The sequence below is a fragment of the Hyaena hyaena genome, unplaced genomic scaffold, assembly GCF_003009895.1.
Source record: "Hyaena hyaena isolate Hyena2069 unplaced genomic scaffold, ASM300989v1 scaffold_560, whole genome shotgun sequence".
NCBI classification, from domain to species: domain Eukaryota; kingdom Metazoa; phylum Chordata; class Mammalia; order Carnivora; family Hyaenidae; genus Hyaena; species Hyaena hyaena.
In genome coordinates, this window is record NW_024081192.1 from 82441 (window position 1) to 96178 (window position 13738).

The following is a 13738-nucleotide window of genomic DNA, read 5'->3' on the forward strand; positions in this document are numbered from 1 at the left end:
AGGGCATTATGGATTCAGGGCTTTCAAGGCAATTGTAAAGTCTTTGGTTTTTATTCTGAAAAAGCAAGGAAACTTTCCTCTTCAGATATATCAGACAGACAGGACGCCTGGGTGGCTTAGTCGGTTAACTGTCCAACTTTTGCTTAGGTCATGATCTCGCGGTTAGTGGGTTCGAGCCCCGCGTCGGGCTCTGTGCTGACTGCCAGCTCAGAGCCTGGAGCTTGTTTCAGTCTGTGACTCCCTCTCTCTCTGACCCTCCCCTGCTCACGCTGTCTCTCTCTCTCTCCTAGAAATAAATAAAAATATTAAAAAATATATATATCAGACAGCCTATTTTTATATATGTAAATGTTTTAAATTTTGTTTTAACTTGTAGAGATCTACAAGATAGATCTTGCAGTGGACACAAAGACACGTGGAACTGCAACTCTGAAATTTAACTTTTGCTAAGAGTTCAGCAGGCGTTACAGAAAGATTCTGTCCTTTCAACCCCTGGGAACTGCAATGGGGGAAGAAAAACACAACTAAAAAGTGAACTGAATCAACCTAACCTACTACTTTGCACCCTATTTAAATCATTTTTGTCCTGATGGCTCCACAAAGGGGAAAAAAAGGAAATATTAGAAGAAGGAAATGGGGGGAAAATGCATGAGAAAGAAAGAGGAGCTGCTAACAACTAATTTGCCAATTTGACTATCCAAAAATACAATAAAATGCTAAAAATGTGTGACATTCCCCAAGTGGAACCTGTCACCTCCTTCTTCTCCAGGCTCCATGTTGCCTACCACCATCAGATAGGACTCAGGCTACTCAATTTCAGTTAAGTCTATTTGAAAAAAATTTATACAAGAACATTCATCCAACTGGGATCTGAATTTAAATCTTCCCACACCAACAAAAACACCAACTCGGAGAGATATCTGCACCCCCATATTCACAGCAGCATTACTGACATTGGCCAAGACAGAGAAACAACTTAAGTGTCCACGGATGGATGAATGAATAAAATTGTGTGAAATATACATACACATATATTTATATAAGGGAACATTAGTCAGCCATTTAAATTGAGTAACAACATGGGTAGACCTGGAAAGCACGTCAGAGAAAGATGAATACTGTATATCACTTATATGTGGAATTAAAACACACACACCCCAAAGTCATCGAAAAAGAGATCAGACTTGTAGGTCATCAGAAGCGGGTCATCAGAAGCAGAGAGTAGGGTTGAGAGGGAATTCTAGAAAGGTGACCAAAAGGCACACATTTTCAATTATAAGATACTCAAGTACAAGGGATGTAATGTACATGAAGACTATGGTTGCCACTTCTATGAGATATACAGGAAAGTTAAAAAGAGTAAATCTTGAGTTCTAATCACAAGGAGAAAAAATTTTTTATCTTTTTCTTTTTACTGTATCTATAGGAGATGATGGATGTTAGCTGAACCCCTATTTCGATAGTCATTTCACAAATACACGTAAATCAAACCATTATGCTGTGTGCCTTAAACATACACAGTAAAGTATGTCAACTATTTCTCAATAAACCTGGAAAACACATCTCATCATTATCCGAGAACGATTCATTGAATGAATACTCTGTGGAGTTGCCAAAATCGGGAAGAGTTTTAAGAAGCTCAAGGGTGAGTTATGAGCCTAATGTAGGCCCAACTTTTAAGCTCCAGAAACATCTCCCTGAATGTTCCTACTCGGATCCCAGTCCTCCAATAACTCGGACACCAGCATGATTCGAAACGCTCTCAATACCTTTCCCTCCCATTTTTCCAACGCTCGAAGGAAAACGGAGACCCAAGAAACACATGGAGCTAGTCACCCCAAAGCACTACAAGGGCGCAACAGTTTTTAGGTCCCACCGCACAGGCCACAGGTGGCGCCAGCCCCCCGCCCTCCCCGCGCCCCCCACTCCCCCGCTGCTCGCCTGGGCTCCCCGCGCACACTCTGGGCGTCTCGGGCCGCAGGGCCGTCCTTCACGGTGGGTTCCGGCCTTGACCCACCGCCCCCAGGCCCAGGATAGCTCCAGCGTGGGGAACCCAGGCCGGGGGCCTCCGCCCGCCAGCCCGCGCGGCCGCCACGCCCCCTCCCCACGGGCAGCCCGCGCCGCCCGCCCCCTCGGCCGGGAGGTGGCCTCACCTCACGCGGGCCGTAGCAGGGAGGGCGCCCGCGTCTCCGCCCGCCGCCCGGGCCCACGGCCGCTCGGCTGCGGCTCGGCCCCGACGGCCGGCGGCGGCGCGCTTCTGGGGGCGGGCTCTTCTCGGCGGGGGTTTCCCCAGGGCCCGGGACGGGGGAGCAGGGGGGACTGGGGCGGGGGAGGGGAAAGGGGCTTGGGAAGGAAGGGGGAGAGGGGGAGAAAAGGGGGGAACCAAACCCGGAAAGGGAGAAAAGGGGGGAGGGGGGAAAATCAGAAGGGGAAGAAAGGCCCAGAGTCCGCCCCCCGCTGCGGCCTACGCGCTACGTCACCACGTCCGGCGTAGTCGTCAGCGCGTCCTGCGCCCCGCGCGTCCCCGCTTCTGTGTGCCCCTTTCCACCGCTGCAGACGCCCCCTACCTAGTCACCCACCCAGGCGGCCCACACGCTCTCCTCGCCAGCACACTCGCACACACACCAGCACTTTCGGCCGCTCGCTCGCTCACTCTCGCTCTCTCCGCGTTACCTGTGTCTCAAGCCAGCAATCCAGATCCCCTGAGATCCTCAGTCCACCTTAAATCCGTCAAGCGTGTAAGAGTCACCCAAGATTTAAACATAATACTAATAACTGTAAAGTAATTTAAGTTTACAGAGCACTTTCAAAATTGTCTTTCACTTAGGACAGTAAATCCTGCACCCAACATATGGAATAAATATTTATAATGTAAATGGACAAAGATCATGTAGTAGGTGAATGTCCTTTTTTTCCAGATGTAAAAATGTAAGTCTACATAAAGCAGCTTTAAGTCCTTCCTATTAGAATCACCACTCCCAAGATATAGTCCTTTTCCTTGTGAGTCATTTGAATTTGCAACCTCCCCTATTCTGTCCGTTCTAGGCAGAATCCATTTAGTTATGGATTAGATGTTTTTGGATCATTTACTGACCAATTCCCTCAAAGAAGCATTGTAGTCTTACAGTGATAGAATTCGACCATTAAATATTTACTATGTCACAAGAACTGCAGTAGGCAAAAGTAATCATAATAAATAATTACAGTGCCATGTAAGTGCTATAGAGATATGTTCAATGTGCTGTGGAGGCAAGAAGGAACAACTAGTGTAAGCTACAGAGAAGTAACATGCTGTGTGCCTTAAACATATACAGTGATGCGTGTCAGTTCTCAATAAAATTTGGGGAGGGGAGATCCCCACACCTTTAAACACCTATATTACAGATCAGGCACTATGTGCAATGCTAGGAATATAATGGTAAGCAACAGAGATTACTTGCTAAGTGACTGCACTGCAGATGGTGATTGGGGGCATGGCTTCCTTCTAGGAAAGTAAGAGTCCAGAAGGGCGAATAGTGGCAGAATTTCTTCAGCACATCTAGAGATACAGGTACTCTGCCCCACAAACAAGCCTACGAAGCAGAAATAATAAAGTTTTATTAAGCACTTGCTATGTGACAGCCACTGTAAGTGTTTTTACAAAATTATTTAAATCTCAAGACTCTGAGATAATCATTACAGATCTATAATCCTGTATGCAAAATCTATTGGGCCAGACATGTTTCAGAATTCAGAAACTTTCCAGTTTTAAAAAGGTAAAACGATACATACCATATATTACATAACACCCCCAGGAGTAGGATCCCATAATCAATTAATATTTTTGTAGTAAACATGTATAAATAGTCTCAGTACAATTTTTGAAAAGATCATAGATAACCTCCCCTGTGTTCAGGTCAGGCTTAGCCATCATATGAGTTGTCAAAAAAAAGCAGCACATTATGGGGTTTTTTGGATTTTGGTATATGGGTAACCATTTTCCCACTTCTACAGTGAAAAAACTAAAGCAAGAGAGGTCAAGTAACTTGACAGAGTCACACAGCTAAGAAAAGGAAGAGACAGAATTTTGACCAAGGTCATCTGGTTAAAAAAAAAAACAACAGGGGCGCCTGGGTGGCTTAGTCGGTTAAGCGTCCAACTTTGGCTTAGGTCATGATCTCTCAGTTTGTGGGTTCGAGCTCCGCGTCGAGCTCTGTACTGACTGCCAGCTCAGAGCCTGGAGCCTGTTTCAGAGTCTGTGTCTCCGTCTCTCTCTGACCCTCCCCTGCTCACGCTGTCTCTCTCTCTTTCCTAGAAATAAATAAAAAAAAAAAAAACACAACCCTGTCTTCCTAACTCCACCTACCATTCCTGCCACTTAAATCCCTGCTGTGGGGGCACAGGCCCTTCCCTGGAGAGCCACTGGTCAGGACCTTTGGAAGACCAGGGATTCTGAGAAATCTCAAAATTTCTTTTCCTAAACAGACAAATCTCCAAAAGGTGAGCAAATCTAGCTCTCAAGCCCCATTACCACCTTCAGACTTCCTACCAAGGACACAGCAGACCTGCCCGGAACACTTCCCCTCCTTTCCCTTAACCTTGATATTGGCTAGTTTTGATCCCAGCTGGGTAAAACCCAACGGGATAGGGGTGGGAAGGACTAACAAAGGATTCTGCATTATGAAGCTCAGAGAGGGAGAAGAGGGATATGGGGCTTTGAGAAGTACCAGGCAAAGGAAAGTATAACTCTCAATTATCTGCATGATAGTGACAGAAAGAGTCATACCAATGACCCCTCTTGTTTGAGAGTCAGTCACCCTTTAACACTCAGTGTAAAAACCTCTCACCTCTCCCTTTTCCTTCAGGTTTCCCAGCAAGGCCATTGATCTGAAGAGGAATTTCATCTCTAACCTTTGTCCCCAAGGCCTGGCAGCTTACATGGGTAATCCACTGTCTCCCAACATTGACCCAGGGACATTTCTTTCCCCAAACAAACCAACCTCCCCTCACATCCCCCACTCTGTACTTTCACTGACTATGTGTTGGAGGCTTCTGCCAAGTTCTACCTGTAACTGGCTTCATCTCCCAAGTCAGATGTTTGGCTGCTCTATCCCCTGCGACAAGGAGTCATGCCTGCTGGACACACTCTCCTTCTAGGGCCCCTGGTGGCCAGGTTGGAGTCGAGACCACGGCTGTCAGGACCCTGAGTGCCGGGTTTACAGCTCTGCCTCAACTGTATCACTCAAAGAGGGCCTCCCCCAGCAATGATATCCTCACTGCTCCTGGCCTTCCTCTTCCTGGCTCCGGCTACAGTGGCCATTCCCAGAGCTGACAGTCAGTGTCTGGCATGTGGAGGACCCGCCTTGGACTTGGATCGCCAGCGGGAGCTGCTTCTTGACCTGGCCAAGAGAAGCATCTTGGACAAGCTACATCTCAGCCAGCGCCCAACACTGAGTCGGCCTGTGTCCAGAGCTGCTCTGAGGACTGTGCTGCAGCGCCTCCATGGGCCCCCGCAGGGGATACTTCTGGAGGCTGACAGGGAACAGGAATATGAGATCATCAGCTTTGCTGACGCAGGTGGGTTCCTGTTCTATAGATCTTCCCCCAAACCACCTGACCTCTCCAGGAAAGGAAACGTCTCCTCCCCAGACTAACCCTTGTCCCCCTCCCCCAAACCATCCCACTCCTCCTTCCCATGGCCTGTAATCTCCTAATCCCAGGCTCCCACCCCTCCCCACCCCACCCCCTGCTCTCTCTTATTTAGACTTCACCAATGGGCAGAATTTACTTCTTTTGGGACTGCCTGCCTACACGTCCTCTGGCCCCCACAATGTTCCACAGGCTGTGGTGTGAGCTCATCCACTTCCTGGGCCTGGTCCCTGAGGCTGGGATCTGGGGAATCTGTCTTTCCTCTGTCCCCTGTTCCCCCCCAATCCTCCAGATGCCTCATTTGAGTAAAAGGGGGAACAGTAGAACACCAGGACTACCATATCCCTTGAGCCTACCCCAGTTCCCTCGTCTTCATACCTTGGGCCCTCACATCAGAACAGGGTCAAAATGGGACTCAGAAAGGTGGATTAAAGTAGAAGAGAAGGGAGGCTTACTTCCAGAGAGGGAGAATTTGGTGGGTAGCTAGAGAGAAAGCCAAGACTTTGGAGACAGGACCCTAGAAACAGAACACAAAGTGATCTCTTTGGCCTCTGAGCTTCTTGCAAGCTCTTTTTTAGGTCTGGAAGATCTTGCCCATTCCTGGCCCCTCTCCCCTGGTCAGCACTTACTCCCCTCTCCTTCAAGACCCAGCCCTCCCGTCCTCAAAAACCCACCCTGACCTGAAGGTGACAAGCACCCTCTCTGGTGGTTCCCATACCCTAACCCTGAACCTGAACTCTGTGGAATTGCCTATTTCCAGGTTTTTTGTGAAGTCTGTCTTCCCATAAATGTCAATCCCTTGAGGTCAAGAACTGTCATTTATTCTTCATGTTATCACAGAAGGTAGTGTATAGTGGAAATAACTAACACTTACATAATGTTCACTTTATTCTAAGCCTCTTACATACACTAAGTCCTTAAAAAATCCTCACAACAACCCAGTGAGGCAAGTACTACTGTTATCCTCATTTTAAAGATACTGAAACTGAGGCACAAAAAGGTTGAGTAATTGGGGCACCTGTGGCTCAGTCTGTAGAATATGTGACTCTTGATCTCAGGGTCATAAGTTTGAACCCCATGTTGGGTATAGAGCTTACTAAAAAAAAAAAAAAAAAAAAAAAAGAGGTTGAGTAACTTCTCAAGGTCATATGACTGGTAAGTGGTAGAGCCAGACAGCGTAGCCCTGGAACCCATGACCATGACCACTACACTACTCTGCCTCTCGCAAACACAGTAGATGATCGATAAACATTGGTTGCATTAAACAACCAAATCATTCTATAAGTCAGCCTGACCACAGTGTAGAATCCCCAGTGATGTATGAGACCCTATTCTAATTCAAAAGGGTATTTCTGCCTATGATTAAGAACACAAACTAGAGCCAGATAAACCTGGGTTCAGATCCCTGCTCTGCTGTTTATTACTGTGTGACCCGGGTTGTTAATAGTTTTCTCATGTGTGAAATGGGGATACTAAGAGGACAGTTGAGAGAATTAAATGAACTAACACAGGTAATATTCTTAGAAAGTGAAGGTGGGAACGAGCAAGAGATGGAAGACTCAGCTCCTGCACATGGGGGGTTTAGTTGCTGCTGGGAATAAATTAATTAGAAAGTAAGGCAGAATCAAATAATGCTGGAGGAGGGCTGGAGGAGAGCTTGCTGGGGCAGGGGTTATTCATTGGGTCCTAGTGAGAGAGAGGAGGCTTTCAAAATAAGATTGCAAATGGACTGGCATTGTAGAATAAGTTTGACTTCAATGGGTAGAGAATGGTAAACACTGTAAATGGGGAGTAAAAGTCTGAAAGAGTAAACTGCATTTGGAGTTGAAAAGTGGCTCGGAGTGAATGAGCACAAGGTAGACAGACCATGAACCATGCTTGAACACCAAGATCCTGGTTGGTGTTTTGTTTTATTTTGTTTGTTCGTTTTACCTCTGTACCCCTGACACCAGTTCCTGACAACATTGTGATAATAATGACAGCTACCAGGTATTTAGGGTGCCTGCCTCATCTCAGTTAAAGTAGAGTTTATTATCCCCATCTTATGAAAGCAGAATGGCACTCAAAGAAGATCATTTACATGGCCGAGGTCATACAGTTTGCAAGGGGCAGAATTCAAACACGGTTCTCTCTGACTTCAAAGTCTATACACTTTCCACATATTTGCTAATCAATGAATGAGTCCAACATTCAGGCCCAAGGAGGCCTGATCTGAGATGATGTTTGGAAGTGAGAATGACTGATAGCTGGGTTCTATCTTTTACATTTCAATATGTTGGCTTGAAGTTTTTATTCCAGTTTAAGCTATCATCTACACTACAATATGAAAGCAAGATCTGAGTATCGTTTGTTGCTGGGGACTAGAAGAGAGAGCAGGGGACTCTGGGGAAACTGGGGTAGGGGCATACAGTGATGTCCTGGAACAGGCTCCTACTGGCTCTTGAGAACAAATGATAAACATCTCCCAACTCCACGTCTAGGGTCATCATGTTAATAGTTTGAAATCAGCTGTGGTGGGAGAATTTATACCACCGAAATTGGCAAACATTACAAATCAGGGTTTATTTTCCTCTGGAATTGAGTTGTTAAACATTTACCAGCACACCACTGCCTGTGACCTAAACTACAAGTTATCTGCCTGCCAAACACCTAACATACAATGCTGACACAGGGACAAGATAACCATAATAAATACTCCTGTTCAATATGGGAGACAGAGGAATGGGGAGACACAGTATAGTCACTGATCCATGAAAGTTCTGATATCCAGCCAGGCACAAATCTTAGTCTATCCCAAATCCAGATTCCCTTGGTTAGGCCTTGGGTTTGCTCCTTGGTAGGATTCTCCTCTCCTCTTAAGGAGAGCCCATCAGTGCTCTCCTTGGCTTCTAGACCTACTGTCTCAGCTCTTGGATCTACCCTCTGAGATGTCTTTCCTTTTAAGTAGGAAATGACCTGTGTCTGCGGCTGAATAGTTTTCTCAGCCAGCTTCCTGCCCAAAGAAGTTGGGGGCCCAGAGACATCTTTTCATTTTGAATCATCTCTGTCCCTTTTAGTCCAAACTGGTGCTGCTTTCACTACTAAAATGATCTGTAAAACCCTGGGAGCCTTCTAAATAATGAATTATAGTCTACTCCATTAGACAAAAGACAGTCAACTTTATCAAGACAGACCCCTCCTCAGGTTACAAGGTGGGGCATTGTAGGTCAAAAGATTCTTTGAAGCCCTTTTGTCTAGTTGAGAGGGTCTACAGAACATCATCTTAAATTTTAACAAAGGTGTTATATCTTAACATAGGCAGTTACAGCTGACCCTTTTCTAAACGTTTTGATCTTCACTTGGAGACCATGTTTTACTGGCAATGCCCTGGATTTGATTTTTACCGATACCATTTCTTACTTTGAGAACCGTTTGCCAGACAGAGAGGTGAGGAATGGAAAAATATCTTATTGTTCAATCTAGCAAGTCCTGTTGGAAATGTTCCCTCTAAGTTCTGCTTAAAAATTGAACAGTTCCTTTTTTAGTTCATGTCACTCCTGAAATGCCTTCTCATAGGCAGCTAAAATAAACCAATTGGCACTTCCAGCATTCTGCCTGGAAATATCTTTAGCTAAATTCACAACTTTGTTAGATACCATTTCTAGCTTCCAAGTTACCACAGATGATAGCCAATACATAACACAGGTTCCCCTTTCTCCAGATTCCAATGCAATGTCCTCACTGTTCTTCCTACCTTTGCTAACAGTCTCCTCCCTGTCCTTCCAATGTGTGCCTGCCACGCAGTCCCAAAGCCAACGCTACATATTCTAGGTCCTTTTTATGGAGCACCCAACTTCTGTAACAAATGTCTGTTTCAGTCATCTATTAATATAACTAATCATCCCAAATATAGAGGCTTAAACCAAAAAATTCAATATTGCTGACGATTGTGTGGTTTGACTGGGCTTATCTGGACAGTTCTTCCTCTCCATCTGAGGAGTAGCTATGGTCACTGAAGCAAATGCATTCAGTCAGGAGCTCAGATGGGAGAGGAACATCTAAGATGGTGTCTGATCCTCAAAGTCTTATATCATTCAGTAGTTAGCCCAAGTTTCTTTGAAGCCTGGCAGCTGACTTCCAAAAGGGCAAAGCATCTTAGTAAGTGTAAGTACTTACTAAGTTTCTGCTTGAACTGTGCTTGCCTTTGTCTCATTGACCAAATCAAGTCACACAGCCATGCCCAGACTTAATGTGGAAGGGAACTACACAAAGCCATGAATATTGGGAGGTGTTGTTCATTGGGGGCCAACAATGTAATAGCCTGCTGTAGCCACTGCTGGTTACGTGTCTGCCTGCTTTAACTAAGGTAAATTAAGAGATTCTAACAGGAGGGTGCTTAGTGACATAGCAAGATTAGTTGAGCCAATCAAGACTCTTCATCTAAGATTTGGGAATTGGGACACTAGAAGGTCATGTCTCTTAGCTAAGAGGAGCTGAGTAAAAGATTCAATAGACTCAGGAGCTGGGGCCACCACGTTAGAACCTGAGGAAACTGACAAAGTAGCAGAAGAAGTAGATCCACAGAGAGAGAAAGAGGAATGGAGTAGACTTACTTGAAGAGATGGAAATGAGAGATATCATATTGGCTTTGAGAGCTATCAAGAACAACCTTATTCCTGACTTTCCAATTCACATGAAGCCTACTTGAACTTTATTTTCATTTAACAATTGCTTATTGAATGCCTATTATGTACTATGTATTAGACAGAATGGTGAACCATACAGGCACAATCTCCACCTTCATGGAGTTTACATTCTAGGTGGTGGGGCAGGGAGGAGGAGAGAAGGGGAGGAGAAGTACGTAGTAAACAAATTAACAAAAAAAAAAATGACTACAGAGAGTGGTAGTAGCTATAAAGACAGTTAAGCAGGGTGATGTATTAGAGAAATGGTGATAGAGTTGAAGGCTGCTTTAGATAGGTTAGTCAGAAAAGCCTCTGAGAAGGAGACATTTGAGCTGAATGCCAAATAGAAGCCAGACATTCAGAGATCTTGGAAAGACATTTCAGACAGAGGAAACAGCAAGTGCTGAGATCATGAGGTGAAACCATGTTTGGTAGTTCAAAGAACAGAAAAGTGACAGTATAGGTAGAATATAGTGATTAAATGGAAGAATGCCTAATCTTACAAGTTTTCTGTATTAAGAGGTTTAGATTTTATTCAAATAGCAGTGGGAAGCCTTTAAAGGATCCTTATGCTGAGGAGATCATCAGATTTATGTAATAAAATTCACTCTGCTGATATACGGGAAATGGTACGGGGACAAGAGTGGACCATCTGGGAAGCTATTGCCATAATTCAAGAAAAAGATGATTGTGGGTTGAACTAATATGTAGTAGAAGAGATGGGGATAAGTGAAATTATATTATGAATTGGACATGGAGTTGTCAGATCGTGCAGGTAATTTTAAAGTAGGGGATGAGAGCAATCAAGGTTTTGCCTTAAGCAATACATTTATAGGGAATAAGATTGGAGAAGCAATAGGTTTGGGTTGGGGGGATAAATTTAGAGTTTATCTTTGAACATGAAAAGTTTGAGATATCATTGGATATCCAAATAGAATATGAGGTATACAAGCCTGAGGATCAGGGAAAGGTCAGGGCCAGGGATATATATTTGGGAGTCATCAGCATACAGATGAAATAGAAAGCCATGGGAATTGATGAGATCATTCTGGGAAAGAATATAGATAAAAAAGAGAAGAGAGCTCAGGACCTTCAACATTGAGAGGTCAAGGAGAGGAAGAGGAGCTGTCAGTAAGAGACCAAGATAGAGTGGCCAGAGTCACAAAAAACAAGAGAAGGAAATATTTCAAGAAGGAGGGAATGATTAAGTGTGTCAAACACTGCTTAAAGGTCAGGTAAGATGAATATAAAGGGATGAAACCATTGGATTTGTCAGTGTGGAAAGTGTTGGTGATCCTGAAAAGAGCAGTTTCAGTGGAGTAGAGGGAATAGGAACCCAATTAAGGTGTTTCAGTAGGTCAGGCAAGGGATGAAGAGAGAAAATTGGACAAGAGTAACAGTGATAGGAAGAAATACCTAGAATCATTGTAGTGAGGGACTGGGTATGGGAGTGAGAGGGTGCTCATATGGTTTCTAGAGGTTGTAAGGAGGGGAGTGGTGCCACCAAATCTAAGAACAGAAAGAGGGGTATATAGGAAGGAAAAGAATGAGGTCCATTTGGGAAAAACATTATTTTAATGTGCTGCCAGGACATTCGTGTGGCAAAATTAAGCAGTTAGAAGTTTAAATCTGAAGCTTGTTGATTCCCCATTTTTTTTTGAGAGAGAGAGACAGAGACAGAGAAAGAGACAGAGAGAGAATGAGCAGGGGAGGGGCATAGAAAGAGGGGGGCAGAGGATCCAAAGCAGGCTCCACACTGACAGCAGAGAGCCTGATGCAGGGCTGAAACCCATGAACCATTAGATCATGACCTGAGCGAAAGTTGGACACTCAACTGACTAAAGCATCCAGGCACCCTGTTGATTCCCAGTTTCATATGTCCAGTCCAGAGGTGCGAAATAGTCTAGACTATACTTCCAGATATGAGAATCACCAGCATAAAAGTGGTGTTGGCTTACCATGAATGTGGGTAAGAACTCCTTTCAGTGTAGAGTAAAAGTAAATGAAGGTCAAAGACAAACTATGGAGAACTCTTGCATTGAACAGATGGTCAGAGAAAGAAAAGCCAGCAAAGAAAATCAAATCAAGGAAGAATCATAAGAGTTGTGTCATAGAAGCCAAGAGAGAAAAAATGTTCAAGAAAGAAGGGGTGGTCAACAATGCCAAGTGCTGCAGGGAGTTCGAGTATGCTGACAGTAAAGAGGTAGAATTGACACTCAGAAGACCACAGTGACTGGGGGTTCTTGTGTCCACAGGCCTTTCCAACATCAACCAGACTCGTCTTGATTTCCACTTCTCCTCTGATAGAACTGCTAGTGGCATGCAGATCCAGCAGGCCAGCCTCATGTTCTTTGTACAGCTCCCTCCCAATACCACCACCTTGCCTTTGAGGCTGAAGATCCTTGTGCTAGGCTCACATGACACCAACCTCACCTGGGCCACTCAGCAGCTGCTGGAGGTGGATGCCAGTGGCTGGCACCAGCTCTTCCTGGGGCCTGAAGCTCAGGCTGCCTTCAGCCAGGGGCACTTGACCCTGGAGCTAGTACTTGAAGGCCAAGGAGCCCAGAGCTCAATCATACTGGGTGGGGCTGCCCATAGGCCTTTTGTGGCAGCCAAGGTGAAAGTTGGGGGCAAACACCAGCTTCACCGGCGAGGCATCGACTGCCAGGGTGGGTCAAGGATGTGCTGCCGACGAGAGTTCTTTGTGGACTTCCGTGAGATTGGCTGGCACGACTGGATCATCCAGCCTGAGGGCTATGCAATGAACTTCTGCACAGGGCAGTGCCCACTACATGTGGCAGGCATGCCTGGCATTGCTGCCTCCTTCCACACTGCAGTGCTCAATCTTCTCAAGGCCAATACAGCTGCAGGCACTGCTGGAGGGGGCTCATGCTGTGTGCCCACGGCCCGGCGCCCCCTGTCTCTGCTCTACTATGACAGGGACAGCAACATTGTCAAGACTGACATACCTGACATGGTGGTAGAGGCCTGTGGGTGCAGTTAGTCCATGTGTCGTATGGACAGCCCAAGGTGGGGTAGGCAAACATGCCCTCACAGAAGTACCCTTCCTTATTAGGAAGGGATGACCCCATTACTGTCTCTGTCCAGAACGAGGGCTCCCTCTTCCTGAGCAACCTATGGAAATTATGCCAACTGTGACTTGAGGAGATCTTCATCCAAAGAGTCACTGTACCATCATCATGACCACCAGTCCCTCTCTTCAGGCTTAGTCTATCCAGGAAGCCCCACAGGCTCAACTGTCACCCCAAAGACTCTGATCCACCTGCAACCATGGGCAGTGCCATCTAGTTCCTAGGCAAAGATACCCGTAGCCCATCCCATAATCCACTATACTTTCCCACTCTTCCCACTTGATGGCTGTTACTCCAGGATGAGTTGACCCAGCCTCTTCCCCGATTTTCTGGATTACAAGAGAGCCCCTTCCT

The 13738-nt window shown here is 45.6% G+C and overlaps 1 protein-coding gene and 1 long non-coding RNA gene across 2 annotated transcripts in view; one reads left to right on the plus strand and one right to left on the minus strand.

Moving 5' to 3' along the window:
- LOC120248022 overlaps positions 1-2278 on the minus strand; it is a 62810-nt gene extending 60532 nt beyond the window's left edge. The window contains exon 1 of the long non-coding RNA XR_005532467.1: positions 2154-2278. This is a non-coding gene — a long non-coding RNA (uncharacterized LOC120248022). The remainder of the gene's footprint in view (positions 1-2153) is intronic.
- A 2959-nt stretch (positions 2279-5237) lies between these two features.
- Positions 5238-13296, plus strand: INHBC (inhibin subunit beta C). Its single transcript, XM_039256189.1, has 2 exons — positions 5238-5556; positions 12548-13296. The coding sequence occupies exons 1-2, from the start codon at positions 5244-5246 to the stop codon at positions 13294-13296; spliced, it is 1062 nt and encodes a 353-aa protein (XP_039112120.1). The 5' UTR covers positions 5238-5243.
- The last annotated feature ends 442 nt before the right edge of the window (positions 13297-13738 follow it).

Bases quoted from the DNA above. Each gene is read 5' to 3' on its own strand.
- INHBC (XM_039256189.1), top strand. From the start codon at position 5,244: ATGATATCCTCACTGCTCCTGGCCTTCCTCTTCCTGGCTCCGGCTACA. The intron at 5,557-12,547 runs GTGGGTTCCTGT...TTGTGTCCACAG, and splicing joins CATCAGCTTTGCTGACGCAG to GCCTTTCCAACATCAACCAG.